Consider the following 14,493-nt stretch of genomic DNA (forward strand, 5'->3'; position numbering starts at 1 on the left):
CATCATCAAACAGCAGTGATGAGGCAAGCCCACCTCCCTTTTAGGTGTTAGTGAATGTTATGTATTCATAATCTACTATTTCTCTAGCCATTGTGGTAGATATTTATAAAGGGTTAGAAGAAGATATGTGGCTTTTGTGAAGGGGGTTGTTTTTACATTTAGAACTTTACTTTGTCTTTGTGTATGTAAATATATGGGTGTACACTTGCCATAGCGTGCTCGTAGAGGCCAACTTGTGGTAGTTGGTTCTTTCCTTTCTCCATATGGATCCTAGTGACTGAATGAGGGTTGTAAGGTTTGGTAGCAAGTGCCTTTATTCTCATGACATCTCAACAATCCAAGAGCTATAATTGTTACTACTAACCAGAACTATTGAGGATTGCTCTTTCCTGGGATTGCAGTAGAGACTAAGGGGGAACCAGGATTATTGACATCTTTACTTTTTTAATCTGCTGGAGTGGTATCAGAAACCCAGCAAAAACAACTGGTTTAAATCAAATCTGGAGTCTCACAACACAAGACATTCAGCTTTCAATAAAAATTATATGATAAAAATCACAAAGCATATGGAAAAAGGCATAGTAGATGAGTAGATAACAAGAGGGCAGTGCTATGAGACCTATCTGGCAGATCTAAATAGCCATGATTAGAGTAAAATGATGCGGAAAGCAGTGGTAAACACAATCAAATGAAAATTGAAAGATTACTAGGAAGGAACAAAACTGATTAAGTAGAAAACAGGCATGAGTACAATAGGCTTAAACTTTCTAAATTATGTGTCTTATGGCTGAAGAAAAATATAACACTGTCAGAAGTACTTATAAAATTAGGTAGGAGTTAATTTTCTATACTTCATGATATCTGCTAAAATGACATTAGCTTAATCTTAAGTTAGATAAATATAGCACATAGAGGTACTGCTAAAATACATAGGGGTACATTCAGTTAACACTATAGGTAAATTAGAATTATGAAAAATATATGTAGGAAGAAGACAGATACAAAAGAATAGTCATGCTACAATAAATAGACGCAGAGAAGCAAAGTATCAAGGGCTGGGCAGGGGTGGAGGGGGTCACTTAGATCTATCTCTCTGGGAAGGGGGAATAAAATAGACATCCAGACATTGTGGGTGAGGAGAGGCTTTGGGAAGCAATAACAGTTGAGAGAGGATGGAGGGAGAGAGTACTGGGAAAGACAATTGGAATAGGGGGACCTCTTGGGGATGAGCTAGAAACCTAGTGCAATAGAAATTCCCAGGAGTCTATGAGGGTTTCCCTAGCTAAGACTGCTGGCAATGGGGGATATGGAGTCTGAACTAGTCATTTCCTTTAACCAGCCAAGGCTCCCAGTGGGAGGATTGGAACACCAATCCGGCTACAAAACCTACCTATAATTTGTCCTGCCTACAACCTGTGCTATTTAAGCAGTTCAGAAATTGGGGGAGTGGGCAACCAGTGAGGATTATAGCCTGAGATCCATGCCAGGAGAGGGAGCCCACCCCTAATACTGCCTGGATAGCCAGGACCCAGAAAACTAGGAGAGAATCAAGCATGACTGGCTAAACACAAACAAATAAATAAATAAACAAACAAACAAATGAAATTATTCCTAATGTTATTTTGCTATTCTTATAGATTGGTGCCTAGCCCAACTGTCACCAAAGAGGCGTCATCCAGCAACTAATGGAAACGGATGCAGAGACCCACAACCAAGCATTGGGCGGACCTCAGGAAGCCCTGCAGAAGAGGGGGAGGAAGGATGGTAGAGGCCAGAGGTGTCAAGGACAACACAAAAAATTCGGCAAAATCAACTAACCTGGCTCATAAGAGCTCACAGAGACTGAACCGACAACCAGGGAGCCTGCATGAGACTGACCTAGGCCCTCTACATTTGACAGTTGTGTATCTTGGTCTTCTTGTGGGATTCCTAACAGTGAGAACAGAGCCTTTCTCTGACTCATTTGCCATCTTTTACAACCCTTATCTTCATACTGGGTTTCCTTGTCCAGCCTTAATGTGAGGGGGTGTTCCTAGTCTTCTGCTTCTTGATATGCCATGTGTGGTTGATATCCTTGGGAAGCCTACCCTCTGAATAGAAATAGAAGTACATGAGGGAGGCAGAGGGGAAATGGGGGGAGGGACTGGGAGGAGAGGAAGGAGGGGAAACAGTGTTCAAGTTGTGAAAAATAAATGAATAAAATACCTATTAAAAGAAAATAACTGTGAATTCTAATAAGTGTTTAACAGTTTTTAAGAACCACAAAGGTAAAATGTGCCAACTAATTAGCAGATTGTCAATGTTGATTCTGAAACATCAGTCAACCATATACATTGTCTATACTACAAAGTATTTACTTCAGATATGATGTTATATGTTAGTGTAAGTTGAAAATAAAAGATTGGAAATATATGTGTGTATATTGAATATTATATAAGAGGCAGTCTGCATGGAGAAATACAAATATGTATACATCTACTAGTAAAAGTGCAAAACACAAGAAATTAAAACAAATGGAACTTAAAAGAACTATAGAAAAATCCCCAAGTACTTTTGGAACTGTAAGGAAAACTTACAGCATTTAACAGAACAAGTCAAAATAAAGGCTGTAGGCAAATTCAACAATGTTGTCAACAAAATCTACATTTTTGTAACAGTCCATCCTCAGACTGAAGAATACACATTCCTTTCAAGTATTGCCAGAGCATATATATACAAATTAGACCATTTGTGCCATCCTAAAACAAAACTCAAAACATTTAAAGCCATATTATTGAAAATATGTTAATTGTCAACCAACAATGAAATAACAAATTATTAAGGAAATTATGACAAGAAGGTTTGGAGGAAGACTTGTAAACAACAGAACACACAGGGGTATTAATAAAACAAGGATATATTTTCAAAAGGAAAGACTGAGCATTTTCACAGTAAAGAAATAATGTTGATTTGAGCTAGACACAATGAATTGGTTGAAGCAATAAATGATACCCTATAAAAATGTGCAATTTTTATGTACCACTTTAAAGATGAACAATTCATGGGCCAAAGAAGGATTCTGAAAGGAAACTGGAAATATTGAAGTAAGTGAAAATGAAAAACAAAAAAAGAAAAAAGCAAAACAAAATTCCTAGTACAGTACCAAGAAAGAAATGAGTAGCCCTGTATGCATATGTTAGGGAAAAAAAATCCTAATATAATCTGTTTTCATTTTGGTAATTTGACAAAAGTAGAATAATAGAACAAGTAGAAAGAAGAAAATAATAGATATGAGTGCAAATCAATAAAACAGGACCAAAGACAAATTGATTCAAAAAACGTCTTTGAAAAGATGGTTAAAATTGACATATCTCTAGCAAGGTAACCAAAGACAAGATATATATCAGATATAAAGGAGGTCATGTAAGTTCACATACCCTATTAGCAACTGAATGGTAGTAATAGACCATTGCAGACACCTCTATACTAAAATATTTTTGACATTTATGAAATAATTCAAGCCCTTGAAAAAACAAATTACAGTATGAAAGAGGTGATGATATAAACAGTCTTGTAACTATTCAAAGGATTACATGCATAATTTTAAATACTTGACAATTTATTAATTAGAACTAATTTACCAACAAAATCATATAAAGGTAGCACAAGAAACATCAAAGCCACATATCCAAATTTCTCATGGACATTTAACTTTGACAATGTATCAGCAAAGATAGTTTAGCTACATTTAGGAGTCACACACTCTTAAAAGTTCACTTAGAGAAGGCTGGTTTAATAAATCAATGTAAACTAATATACTAAGAAGCTAAGGAAAAACTCACATGAACATATTTAACAAACTATAAGAAAATTCCACAGGGTGCTTAAAACTCAGGCAAAGGGGGATACAAGGGTGATTACAAATCCTTTAACATATTCAAATATGTGCAGCATGCTGAAAGATCAGAGTCCTCTTAGAGTTGTCATCATGGGATGTCAACATGCCCATTCTCATTATTACTCAGCATAGTGAGAGAATACTAGACAACAGAACAAAGAAAGAAAACAAAATGGTCCCCATTTTAAACCTACAGGTTATTTACTCTGAAATCCCCAAGGAATTAACCAAAAAAGCTTCTAAATCTAAGTCAACCTAGCACTATGGCAGGGTATGCAACCAAAATATGAAAGTCTACTGATACATATTACCAATTATGTCAAATTGAAACTATAGAGTTTAGTTTCAAAAATGAAATTACATGAGTAGAAGCTAACAATATTTTTAACATTTGTACGCTGAAAACAGTCAAAATGAAAGAAGTAAAAATATTCAAATAATTGGAAAGAAATTGTGTGTTAATTCATTAGAAGAGTGAACACAGGTAAACCATCAATTCTCTCTAAGTTTTATCTGTGTATTTCATAATGACACTAGAAAATTCCCAACACCTTTATAGTAGGGTTTCCTCTTTCCCCACACCTTACCAGCATTTTTAAGGAAAGGTGAATAACTGGAATAGCTAAAGCAATTTGAGAAGTCATATGCAATGGGAAAGATTCAGTTCAAGACTGTATTGTATTGGTTAAAGAGCAAAAACAGAGGGAGGGAGAGAGCCTTATGATCCTCATACATTACATAAAATCAACTCCATTAAAGAAGTCATGGATGTTGTTTTAGTCAGGGTTTCTATTGCTGTGATAAAATACAGCTAACCAAAGGCCACTTGGGGAAAAGGGGGTTATTTTACATTCTCAAGTCACACTCCATCACTGAGTGTAGTCAGAGCAGGAACAAGATGAAGGAGAGGGTACAGAGGCCATGAAGGAGTGCTGCTTACAGGTATTTCTTTTTTCTTTTTGGCTTGCTCAGCCTGATCTCTTAAAATTATTTCTTTTATTTTTGATATATAATATAATTGCAGCAATACCCCTTTCCCTTTCACCTTTCCAAATCCTCACATATAACCCTAAGGGATCCTGAGAATGGCAGAAATACTCTTCCTTAGGGAAGACCACCAATTGGTTATTCAAGACCCAATGCCAGGTATGGGATACCTTCTTATGTATTTATTGTAGATTCTCTTCCAAGATCCTTTAGTTCACTATCCCCAGGTAGTTGGTTAGATTTCCAATACCAAGCAAGATTTCCCCCTTATCAGATGAGGGGAAAATTACATCCAATCAGAAAGCTGTTGGTTCCTTACCAGAGCACTTCTGGGATATTCTGTGGCTGCCTCCAGTCTTGGAGATCTTGTGGGTATTGCTCTACAGGACCAGTCCCTTCACGAGCTCCAGCAGGAGGACTGATAGGATAGATATTAGGATGGTTCAAACCAAGGCCCAGATGTGGGGCTGAGTGTTAGCCCGACAGGCAAATGGAGCCACTGGGGCCACCAGTCTCAGCTGCATTGGCAGTCAGCTCTGCTACATGCATGTCCTCCTCAGGGGAGCTTCATCTTCACCTGTGGTGAGGGGTGAAAGCCCTGTCTCCCGAGGGCAGGGGCCAGGTCTCTTGCTGTAACGGGCAGCAAGAGACAAGGCCAGCTTTCACAGAACAGTGAAGGGCAGGAGCAGCTCAGTATAGCTCTCTGATTTCATCTGGCATGATTGATTCCTAAGGCCTGCTGAGGTACTGGCCACAGACAACACAGATCCCAGCCACAGATGAACCATGAATCCTTATGTGGCTCTTGGCCAAAGCTCAGACATGGCGGACGTCCTGGTTCTGGTTGGAAGGAATGGACACTCAGGTGGGAATAGTTCTGGCAGCTATGTGGCTGCCAGACACCATCAAGGCCTCAGGTTGTGGCCTCAACCCTAGGCTTCTATGTGACCACTGGTGGCAATGTAGGGACCCCTAACCAGAGCTCTGATGGGGATCCAGTGAGGATGGTATACCAAAAACCAGAGATCTTGAACCAAGCCAGGTGACTCATTGCAAAGAATATTTGCCAGTACAGCTGATGGGACACACTAAAGCCTCCAATGTCATCAGGGCATAAAAAGTAGAAGCAGAGAGTTTTCTCTTTCTGATGTGGTTTTTGCTCTGTTTTGGTTTATTGAGGGGGGGTTCTTTCTTTTGTTTGCTTGCTTGCTTACTTTGTTTCTTTTTCTCTTGTGGGGTACAGCAGGGATGAGGGGGGATAGGGAGGCAAACAGTGCATCATGTGAAACCCCCAAATATTTAATGAAGTTTTAAAATAAGAAAGAAAGCTGTTGGTTACCAACAAAGGTCACTATATAATACTGGTGGCTTCCTCTCTGATGGCTGTCTTTCATAGTACCAGAAGGTGTGGAGAAAGGGGAACACTCTTCCATTGCTGTTGGGAGTGCAACAGCTACTTTGGAAATCAGTATGGCAGTTTCTAAGAAAAATGGGAATCAGTCAACCTTAAGATCTAGCAATTCCACTCTTAGGCATATATTCAAAGGATGCTCATTCATACCACAAGGACATCTGTTTAACTATGTTAATAGCAACATTATTTGTAAAAGCCAGAAACTGGAAGCAACCTACATACCCCTCAAATGAAGAATGGATACAGAAAATGTGGTACATTTACACAATGAAGTACTACTCAGGGTGGGCAATGAAATCTTGAAATTCACAGGCAAATGGATGGGACTAGAAGAAACCATCCTGAGTGAGGTAACCCAGACACAGAAAGACAAACATGGTATATACTCACTCATAAGTGGGTATTAGACATAGAACAAAGGATCACCAGCCTATAATCCACAAACCAAGAGAAGCTAGGAAACGAGCTACCCTAAGGGAGACATACACAGTTCCCCAGAGAAGGGGAAAGGGGTTGTGGGAAGAGAGGGAGGAGAAAAAGGAGGAGGAAAGGGGAGGTGGAGGAGAACATGATGGAACAGGAAGGCTGAGTTTGGAGAAGAACAGAGAAGGAGAGCAAGGAAAGAGATACCTTAATAGAGGGAGCCATTATGGGCTTAAGGAGAAGAGAAATCTGGCACTAGGGAAATCTCCACGGATCCACAAAGATGACCCCAACCAACAATCTAAGCAATAGTGGAGAAGCTTCCTTAAATGCCCTTACCCTATAATGAGATTGATGGCTACCTTATATGTCATCCTAGAGACTTCATCCAGTAGCTGATGGAAGCAGAAGCAGAGACCCACAGCTAAATACTGAGCCGAACTCCTGGAATCCAGGTGTAGAGTAGGAGGAATGATAAGCAAAGGGGTCAAGACAAGTTTGGAGAAACCCACAGAGACAGTTGACTTGAACAAGGGGGAGATCATGGACCCTAATCTGACAGCTGGGGAACCAGCATAACATCAAATCAGGCCCCTTGAATGTGGGTGTCAGTTGGGCAGCTTGGACAGTCAAACTAGTATTTATCCCTAGTATGGGCTTTGGGAGCCCATTCCCTATGGAGGGATATTCTCTCAGCCTAGATACAGGGGAGGGCCTAAGCCCTGCTCCAAATGATATGATAGACTTTGATGATTCCTCATGGGAGGCTTCATCCTCCCTGGGGAGTGAATGGGGAGTTGGATGGGGGTTAAGTGGAAGCATGGAAGGACACAGGAGGGAGAGGGACTGGGATTGATATGTAAAATAAGACTGTTTTTTAATTTAAATGGGTCTCAGTTAGAAGGACTGGGTGGGTACTCTAAGGGACCTTTGACAGTGGAACCAGGATGCACAAAAGGACTTTGGGAGCACATTCCCCATGGAGGGATACTTCCTTAACCTTGAGGCAAGAGGGAGGGCCTAGTCCTTACTCCAAATGATTTGACAGATTTTGTTGATCCCTCCAGGAAGGCCTCACCCTCCCTGTGGAGTGAAGGGGTGGGTGGGGTGGGGGGTGGGATGGGTGGGGGTGGGGGGACATGAGAGGGAGGGAGAGGGAACTGGGATCGATATGTAAAATAAAAATAAATAAATAAATAAATAAATAAATAAATAAGTTTTTAAAAGATTGTAAGATGGAAGATAGAGAGGCTGGTAAATGCAGTCTTCAGGTTAGACAAAACATGTTCCACAATTATGAATTCACATCACAGCCCCTGTGTTTGCTGGCACTAGGACTGAACAAGAACAAGTCTGTCCATAGTCAGGCAGGGATGGAATGGGGAAGGGGTTCAGGAAGTACTACCCCTCAGTGCTGAATTCTTACTTACTGATTAATTCAGGCAAAGCTATGGTCGTTTTCATCAGTTGAGTACCCACTGGTACCCACCAACGGATTGTTCAAAATCCATGGTCACACAGATGGCCTTGTTTAGACACAGTGGATCAGAGAAAGGATTATATGTATATGAAATTATTAAAGAAAATAAATTTGAAAAGTCTACAAATTTCTTTTTCTAGAATAGACTTTGCCAACAGGATGAAAATAAAAACTACATTTTGGTTCAAATAATTGTAAGCCACATATCTGGCCAAGGTCTTATGTCCAAAATATGTAAAGATCTCTCAAAATGAAACCAAGTCAATCTAATAAACAGGACAAAGGCATGAGGAATAGAGATGGAAGATAAGGATATGCAAAAGTATTCAAATATCATTAACCGTCAGAGAAATGCAAGTTGATGTCCTAAGATATACTATAGCACATACCTATAAGTACAGCACTGATAAAAAGATGCCATTCAGAGACAGTATATGCTAATACATTGCTGATACACAGGTACTCATCAATATTTTGCAGATTCTTAAAGATCAAAACTATCTATGATGTAACCCACCTATTTTACTACTGGGGATTTATTTAATCCACTGAAATGGAAATATACACAAAAAATCTGTACTTGAATATTTATAGCTACCTTTTTCATAGTAGTTGGATATTATAAACAAACTTAATGTCATTGAATGGGTGAACTGTTAAACTATTGTTTAATAGTTAGACATTCATATCATGGAATACTACTTAGCAATAAAAAGAAATCAAGTGATAAATGCAATTGTAATGCATTTCTAGAGAATTATGATGAGAGCAAAAGCCAATTATAAAAGGTTCTACATTGTATGACTGTATTAAAAGAACATTTAATTATACAGATGTAGAATTCTGGATTTTGAGGGGGAAGGAGCAGTAAAGAAGTTGGTTCAGCTGTAAAAAAAAAATAGTACCAGTGATGATGTATTGACCCAAGTACTCTGTTGCTTGATTGTATAACCATCAGTATCTTGGCTATGACAATGTCTGCTAATATACAAGTTGTTACCCTTAGGGGAATGTTTTGAGTGTATGTCATATCTCTGTACACATCAAATATCATCTGTAGACATCAAATATCATCATATAATTATCTCAAAGCAGTTAATTAAAAACTTGAACTGACAGTACCATGAAATTATGTAGTTTATATAATCTGGCCCAGAGATTACTTTTATAGGTGATATAATTCTCACTAGGTTTATACTAGTTAAGTTAGCTATTAAGAACTTTCTTTTAACTTGCAGCTACTAGTTCTTCGTAATTGTTAATGAAAAAAAAAAACTACATCTTTCTGCTTCTTTTTTTTTTTTTTTTTTTTTTTTTTTTTTGAGGCGAACACTTCAATGTTTATTCACATGCTTTCTTTTAAGAATCAAAGTTGCCCAAATTAAATCTTTCTGCTAATATTACTACATATCCATTAAAAAGGAGAAAAATAAAGAAGAAAAAGCAAAGAAAAATATAAGGTTTTTTTTTTTTTTAATCAGGACAGGAAAAGGTTGCAAACCAAGTTCATTCTCTTAGCTCCAAATGAAGAAAACTTGGTTTCCAATGGGGGGGGGGGGAGAGAAAAAAAGAGAAGGAAAAAAATCCAAGCATCAGCATCATTCTCCCTACCCTGCCCCCACCCCACACCAACAACAAACAACAAACAGCGGGAGCCCAGTGTGTTATGGTCTGCTCAAAACTTGGGCCTGATCACAGGCTCTGTGGCCAGTGTCCTCTGTGCAGTGGGACAGCACCAGGGATGTGCACTCTGCTGCCGTGGGTTCCGTGTAGCTGGTGGGTTGTGGGATGGGATTTGCAGGGTCTTCTTGCAGCTCCCTGTTGAGCTCCACCAGCCTCTCCCGGTCCCTTTCTCCCCTGGGCAAGGGCTCCATCAAGAGTGGCCCTTACTCAGCTGTGGGCTGTAGACTGTCCTTCTCTTCTCGGTTCTCTGTCCCACTCTCATCATCTTCAATTTCTCCTTCCTCTCCACTGAACTTGTCGTGGGCCCACTTGGGACTGGTACTGGATTTCCGGAACATGAACCGTCCCTGACCCCGGGGGAAGGCTCCTCGGCCACGGCCTCGGCTCATCCACTTGTTACTGCCTTCACCTTCTCGGTCATCATGCAAGTAATATTTCTTGCTTTTGGGTGTGCACTCTAGATCCCATTCTTCTTCCCGGTTTCTCTTTTGAAAATCGTTGTTGCTGTTGTTGTTATTGTTACCAGAATAGTTTCCTCTGCCCCAACCTCTTCCTCTTGTTCGAAATTGAAAAGTTCCCCGAGCTCTGCCGCCTCTTTCATTTGGACCCACGAAGTCTTTGGTCCCCAGTCTGGATTTGTCAAAACCCGTAGGGCTTTCCTCCCTCTCCTCTGCTTCCTCGGGGTACTCCTCTGCTTTGTAGGAGTGAGATGACTGGGAGGAGGAAGAGGAGGACCTAGACTGGTCGCTTGCTCTTTGGTGCTTCTTCTGCTTCTTTGATCCTTTGTGAGTTTTCTCTGTTTTCTCAGTTGACCTTTCTCTTGAGTGGCTAGAGTCTAGGGAATCCACTGACTCTCTTGATTTACCTCGTTTAAGATCTCTCTCCTTATGTTTTTTACGACGCTCAGTATCAAGGCGCAGATCAACAGGATCATCTTTGTATTTGCCTTCAGCCTTGTAGCCAGGTTCCCCGGGAATTTTCATTTCCTCGTGAGTCAAACCATGTTTTCTGAATGTACTGGGGGAAATGTCTATCCTCCTGTGTATCTCTGGGCTTTTCTTATTTTTAGCTGCTTCTTGTTCATTTCCTCTCTTTAAGTATTTAGTAAAGTGTTCATGCAATGTTATTCCAGAGGATCCAAAGTGATGTTCTTTAACATGATGAACAATGGTCACTATGTGCTGAGCAAACAATTCTGAGGGGCTACCCTGAGACTGAGCTGACTGTATGTGCTGGAAAATGGAACGAAATTCCTGTTCCTTTTTATTGCTATGGACTAGATCCCAACAAAGCTTTCTTTCCTGAGCCAATAAGCCACTGGGTCGTGCAAGGTCCTCATCAAAGGAGTCCATCCGGACATTGACCTGGGCCTCCCGAGTAATGGAAAAGGAAGACTTCCCTGAGGAAAAGTCTCCTTTGTTTCCCAGCTTGTCTCGGCTCTCAGAGGTCTTCCTCGGGGGAGGTGATGAATTTTTCTCCTGGACCGCCTTGTACGCAGTCACTCGGAAATTCGTTTCTGGCACAAAGCCCCTGTGCCCACTTTCGCTCCTCTTGGCCCCTCCACGCTCCTCCTTTCTGGATCTCTCTGTGAAAGGCTCCTCCTCCAGCTCTTCTGCTTTCCTCTGCTTTTCCTTCCCCGTATGCACCAGGCTCTCCCACTTGCCTGACTTCTCTTCCTCCTGGTTTTTGCTTGCACCAGCTATGACTTTAGACATAAATTTAGGCTCATCATCAAACTCAGGTTCCTTCCTTCCCTTACTTTTGTCCTTACTTGCTCATCCATCTCCTCCTTGTGGAAGTCAGCCATCTTTTTCTCAAAGTCATCACGGAGCTTATACCTTTTGGGTGACTGGCTGCCTCGGAAGGGCTTCTCAGTGTCCGTCTTGGGAGCAAATGGATCAGATTTCATTTTTATATCAGCATCAGAGAAGCTCCCCTTCTCTTTCAGCTTCTCTTTATCAGTATTTGTTTCTGCTCCTCATCTTTCCCATTCTCTGTTTTCTGCTCTTCCAGATACCTTTTTGTGTATGCTGCTCTTCCTCCTGAAGCAGCACTCTCCTCTTTCTGAGATGAACCATATGCAGAGCCAGTGGCTGGAGGACTCTTATCCACAGGGCTCTTTTTAGATGGACTCAAAAACCCAGAGCCATGGTCGAATTGACCTTGGTGCGTTCCAGACTGATATCCAGCACCACCTGACATAGATGAGCCCATCTGTGATGTATTAGAAAGTGGAGTACTAGGTTTTGGCACAGGGCTAGGGTGCGGTGACCTTCGCCTGACCACCACAGACTGAAGGGGACTTTTGAGAGCTGGGCTTCTCAGATCAGAAACGGAGGCCCGTGATGCAGAACCAGTGCTATACGTGGTGGCATCTGGCCATGGCTTTGAGCTCTCAGACCCTTTTATATCTTGAGAGGCACCTCCAGAAAATATCTGCTTCTTGGCCTCATCTCCCTGGTTATCACCAGCTGCCTGAGACGGCCTGCTATCCTTGGAAGAGGACTTTTTCCTCTTTTGTAGCCTTGCGCTTAGATGATTCAACTCTGCTGTGGTTGGAGGACGAGCGGGATGATGAGGAGCGTCTTGACCAGTCAGAGGATGACATATCAGAGTTCCTAGAATGGCTCCTGGATCGTGGTGAAGGGGACCTTCTCTTTGGGGATCGGGATCTGGAACAGCCACGACGAGGGCTGTATGCTTGCCGGTAGTTCTGCCAATTAGACCGGTAGTTTCCATAACCACCTCGGTTATATTGGCCTCATGGATAAAAGCCTCGGTTTCGCCCACGGAAATAATAGGGCCTCCGGTAGCCTCTGTTATGACCTCGGAAATCTCGATTCTGATATACTCGGGGGTGATTCCTTTCTCTGTTATGAGCTGGAGAATATGATCTGGAATGAGACCTAGAACTTAGCCTGCACTTCCTTGACCGGGAGACAGATCAGCTTCGGGACCGAGACTTGGAAAATGATGGAGACCGAGATCTGGATACAGATCTTGAGCGAGAAGAGCGAGACCCAGACTTGGATTTGTTTGTTTTTGACATCTTGGAAGAGAAGGTCGATGTTCAATAATACCTGGACCCGCCGAAGCGACTACAGCAGCAGTCTCGCAACGGCACAACCGGCCCGAACCTCGCCCCCGCCCGACAGCGCCCATCTTTCTGCTTCTTAAAAAACAGCCTTACAGTTTACTGTAAGGTGAAAAGGTCAGTATGGAAGAAAGATTAATGGTTACCATCATGTTTACTTGACTGTATTCCTCTTTCTTCCTCAACAGGAAAAAAAATGAAAGAAATACCACAAAATTAGAAAAATAGAAATGAATACATGTATCACTATAAATGGAGTTCCTTCTTGAGTAAATAAAGTCTGCTTTAAATTTGGAGGTTGAGAGTGTATTCAGCCCTGATTGAGAAGCAAAATTCATTGCTATGCACAATTAAAATAAGAAGGTCCTCACCCCTTCGCATCCATTGCCCTGGCTTTTAAGATCAGCTTTCTCAGGATTCTATTTTATCTCCCTAATTCCTCATTGAAGCTAACACTTAATCTCTTCCTATTTCTCTGACTAAATCATCAGTCCCCTGTTCTAGTCTCATTAAACAACTGATTAACTTGATAAATGTAACCCTGCAATTTGTTTCTCTTCAGCACTCACTTCTACTTCAGCCTTAATAACATTTGCATTTCAAGCACCTTGTGTGGCCACTAGATGATTTTTTTCTTTTCATTAAAGAGCAGACTTTCCCTTTTCCCTGTGTCATTCCATTGCACAACTTATGCAGCCACTGTTTATGAGTAAGAATGTCTGAAAATCATTATCTAAGGCTTCCAGGTACCATGGAAAATAGCTGAGGTACCATTTGCCTTTAGCAAACTTCAATACTCAAGAAGTATAGCAGATCATTATTCTCCAGGTTATTTCCTCTGCCTGCTCATTCCCTGGGATGCTCACAAAGTTAGAGCTGTTAAAGCCTTAATGATGTAAGGATATATGGCAAGTCAATGGAATTTTTTATTTCAAGACAAGATACACACACACACACACTGTGCTTATTTTGCTTATAGCTTTGCTCAGAGTCTGTAGAGGCTAGATCTCAAATTTTCTTTGGTAAATGCCTTAAAGCAGTAGAATTGTCACCATGTCACTCTGTAACCACCAATTTTTTGGTTTTTTTCCCCCAGAAGGTTTCATAGAATATATCATATAAAGAAGTCTGTTCAAAATGTTCTCATTGCACAAGGGCTCAAAATGTCAATTTTTATTTTCTTGTATGCCTCAGAACTAAAAAATCATATGACAATTCCATTCATATGTAAAATTAATTGAATACTTATTGAATGTAGGAAATATAGTATGAGACAGGACATACTCAAATAAATTGCCACTGAAAACTGTAAACAACAGTCTTGGATGAAAAGGAAGCATCATAGAAAAACATCAGATAATAGTAATGAAGGCTTTAAGTGATTTTCATATACTAGTTACCTTTAGTTTCATAATTTTATTTAAATAGCATGGCATTCCCATAAACTCGAAACTCTTGTTATCCATATTTTTTTATAATATGGAGACAATTTTTAGAAAGGCCAAGTAAATCATCTTGGGTAACACAGTTTATGA

At 40.7% G+C, this 14,493-nt stretch overlaps 1 protein-coding gene across 1 annotated transcript; it reads right to left on the reverse strand.

Annotated features, from left to right (window-relative positions):
• Positions 1-9,936: 9,936 nt before the first annotated feature.
• On the reverse strand, positions 9,937-13,016 carry LOC127226612 (thyroid hormone receptor-associated protein 3-like). The gene is given in 4 exon segments (XM_051190682.1): positions 9,937-11,635; positions 11,638-11,835; positions 11,838-12,375; positions 12,377-13,016. Coding segments are annotated over 4 exon segments (2,841 nt in total). The 5' UTR covers positions 12,914-13,016; the 3' UTR covers positions 9,937-10,067.
• Positions 13,017-14,493: the final 1,477 nt, after the last annotated feature.

Source organism: Phodopus roborovskii, unplaced genomic scaffold (assembly GCF_943737965.1).
Source record: "Phodopus roborovskii unplaced genomic scaffold, PHOROB, whole genome shotgun sequence".
NCBI classification, from domain to species: domain Eukaryota; kingdom Metazoa; phylum Chordata; class Mammalia; order Rodentia; family Cricetidae; genus Phodopus; species Phodopus roborovskii.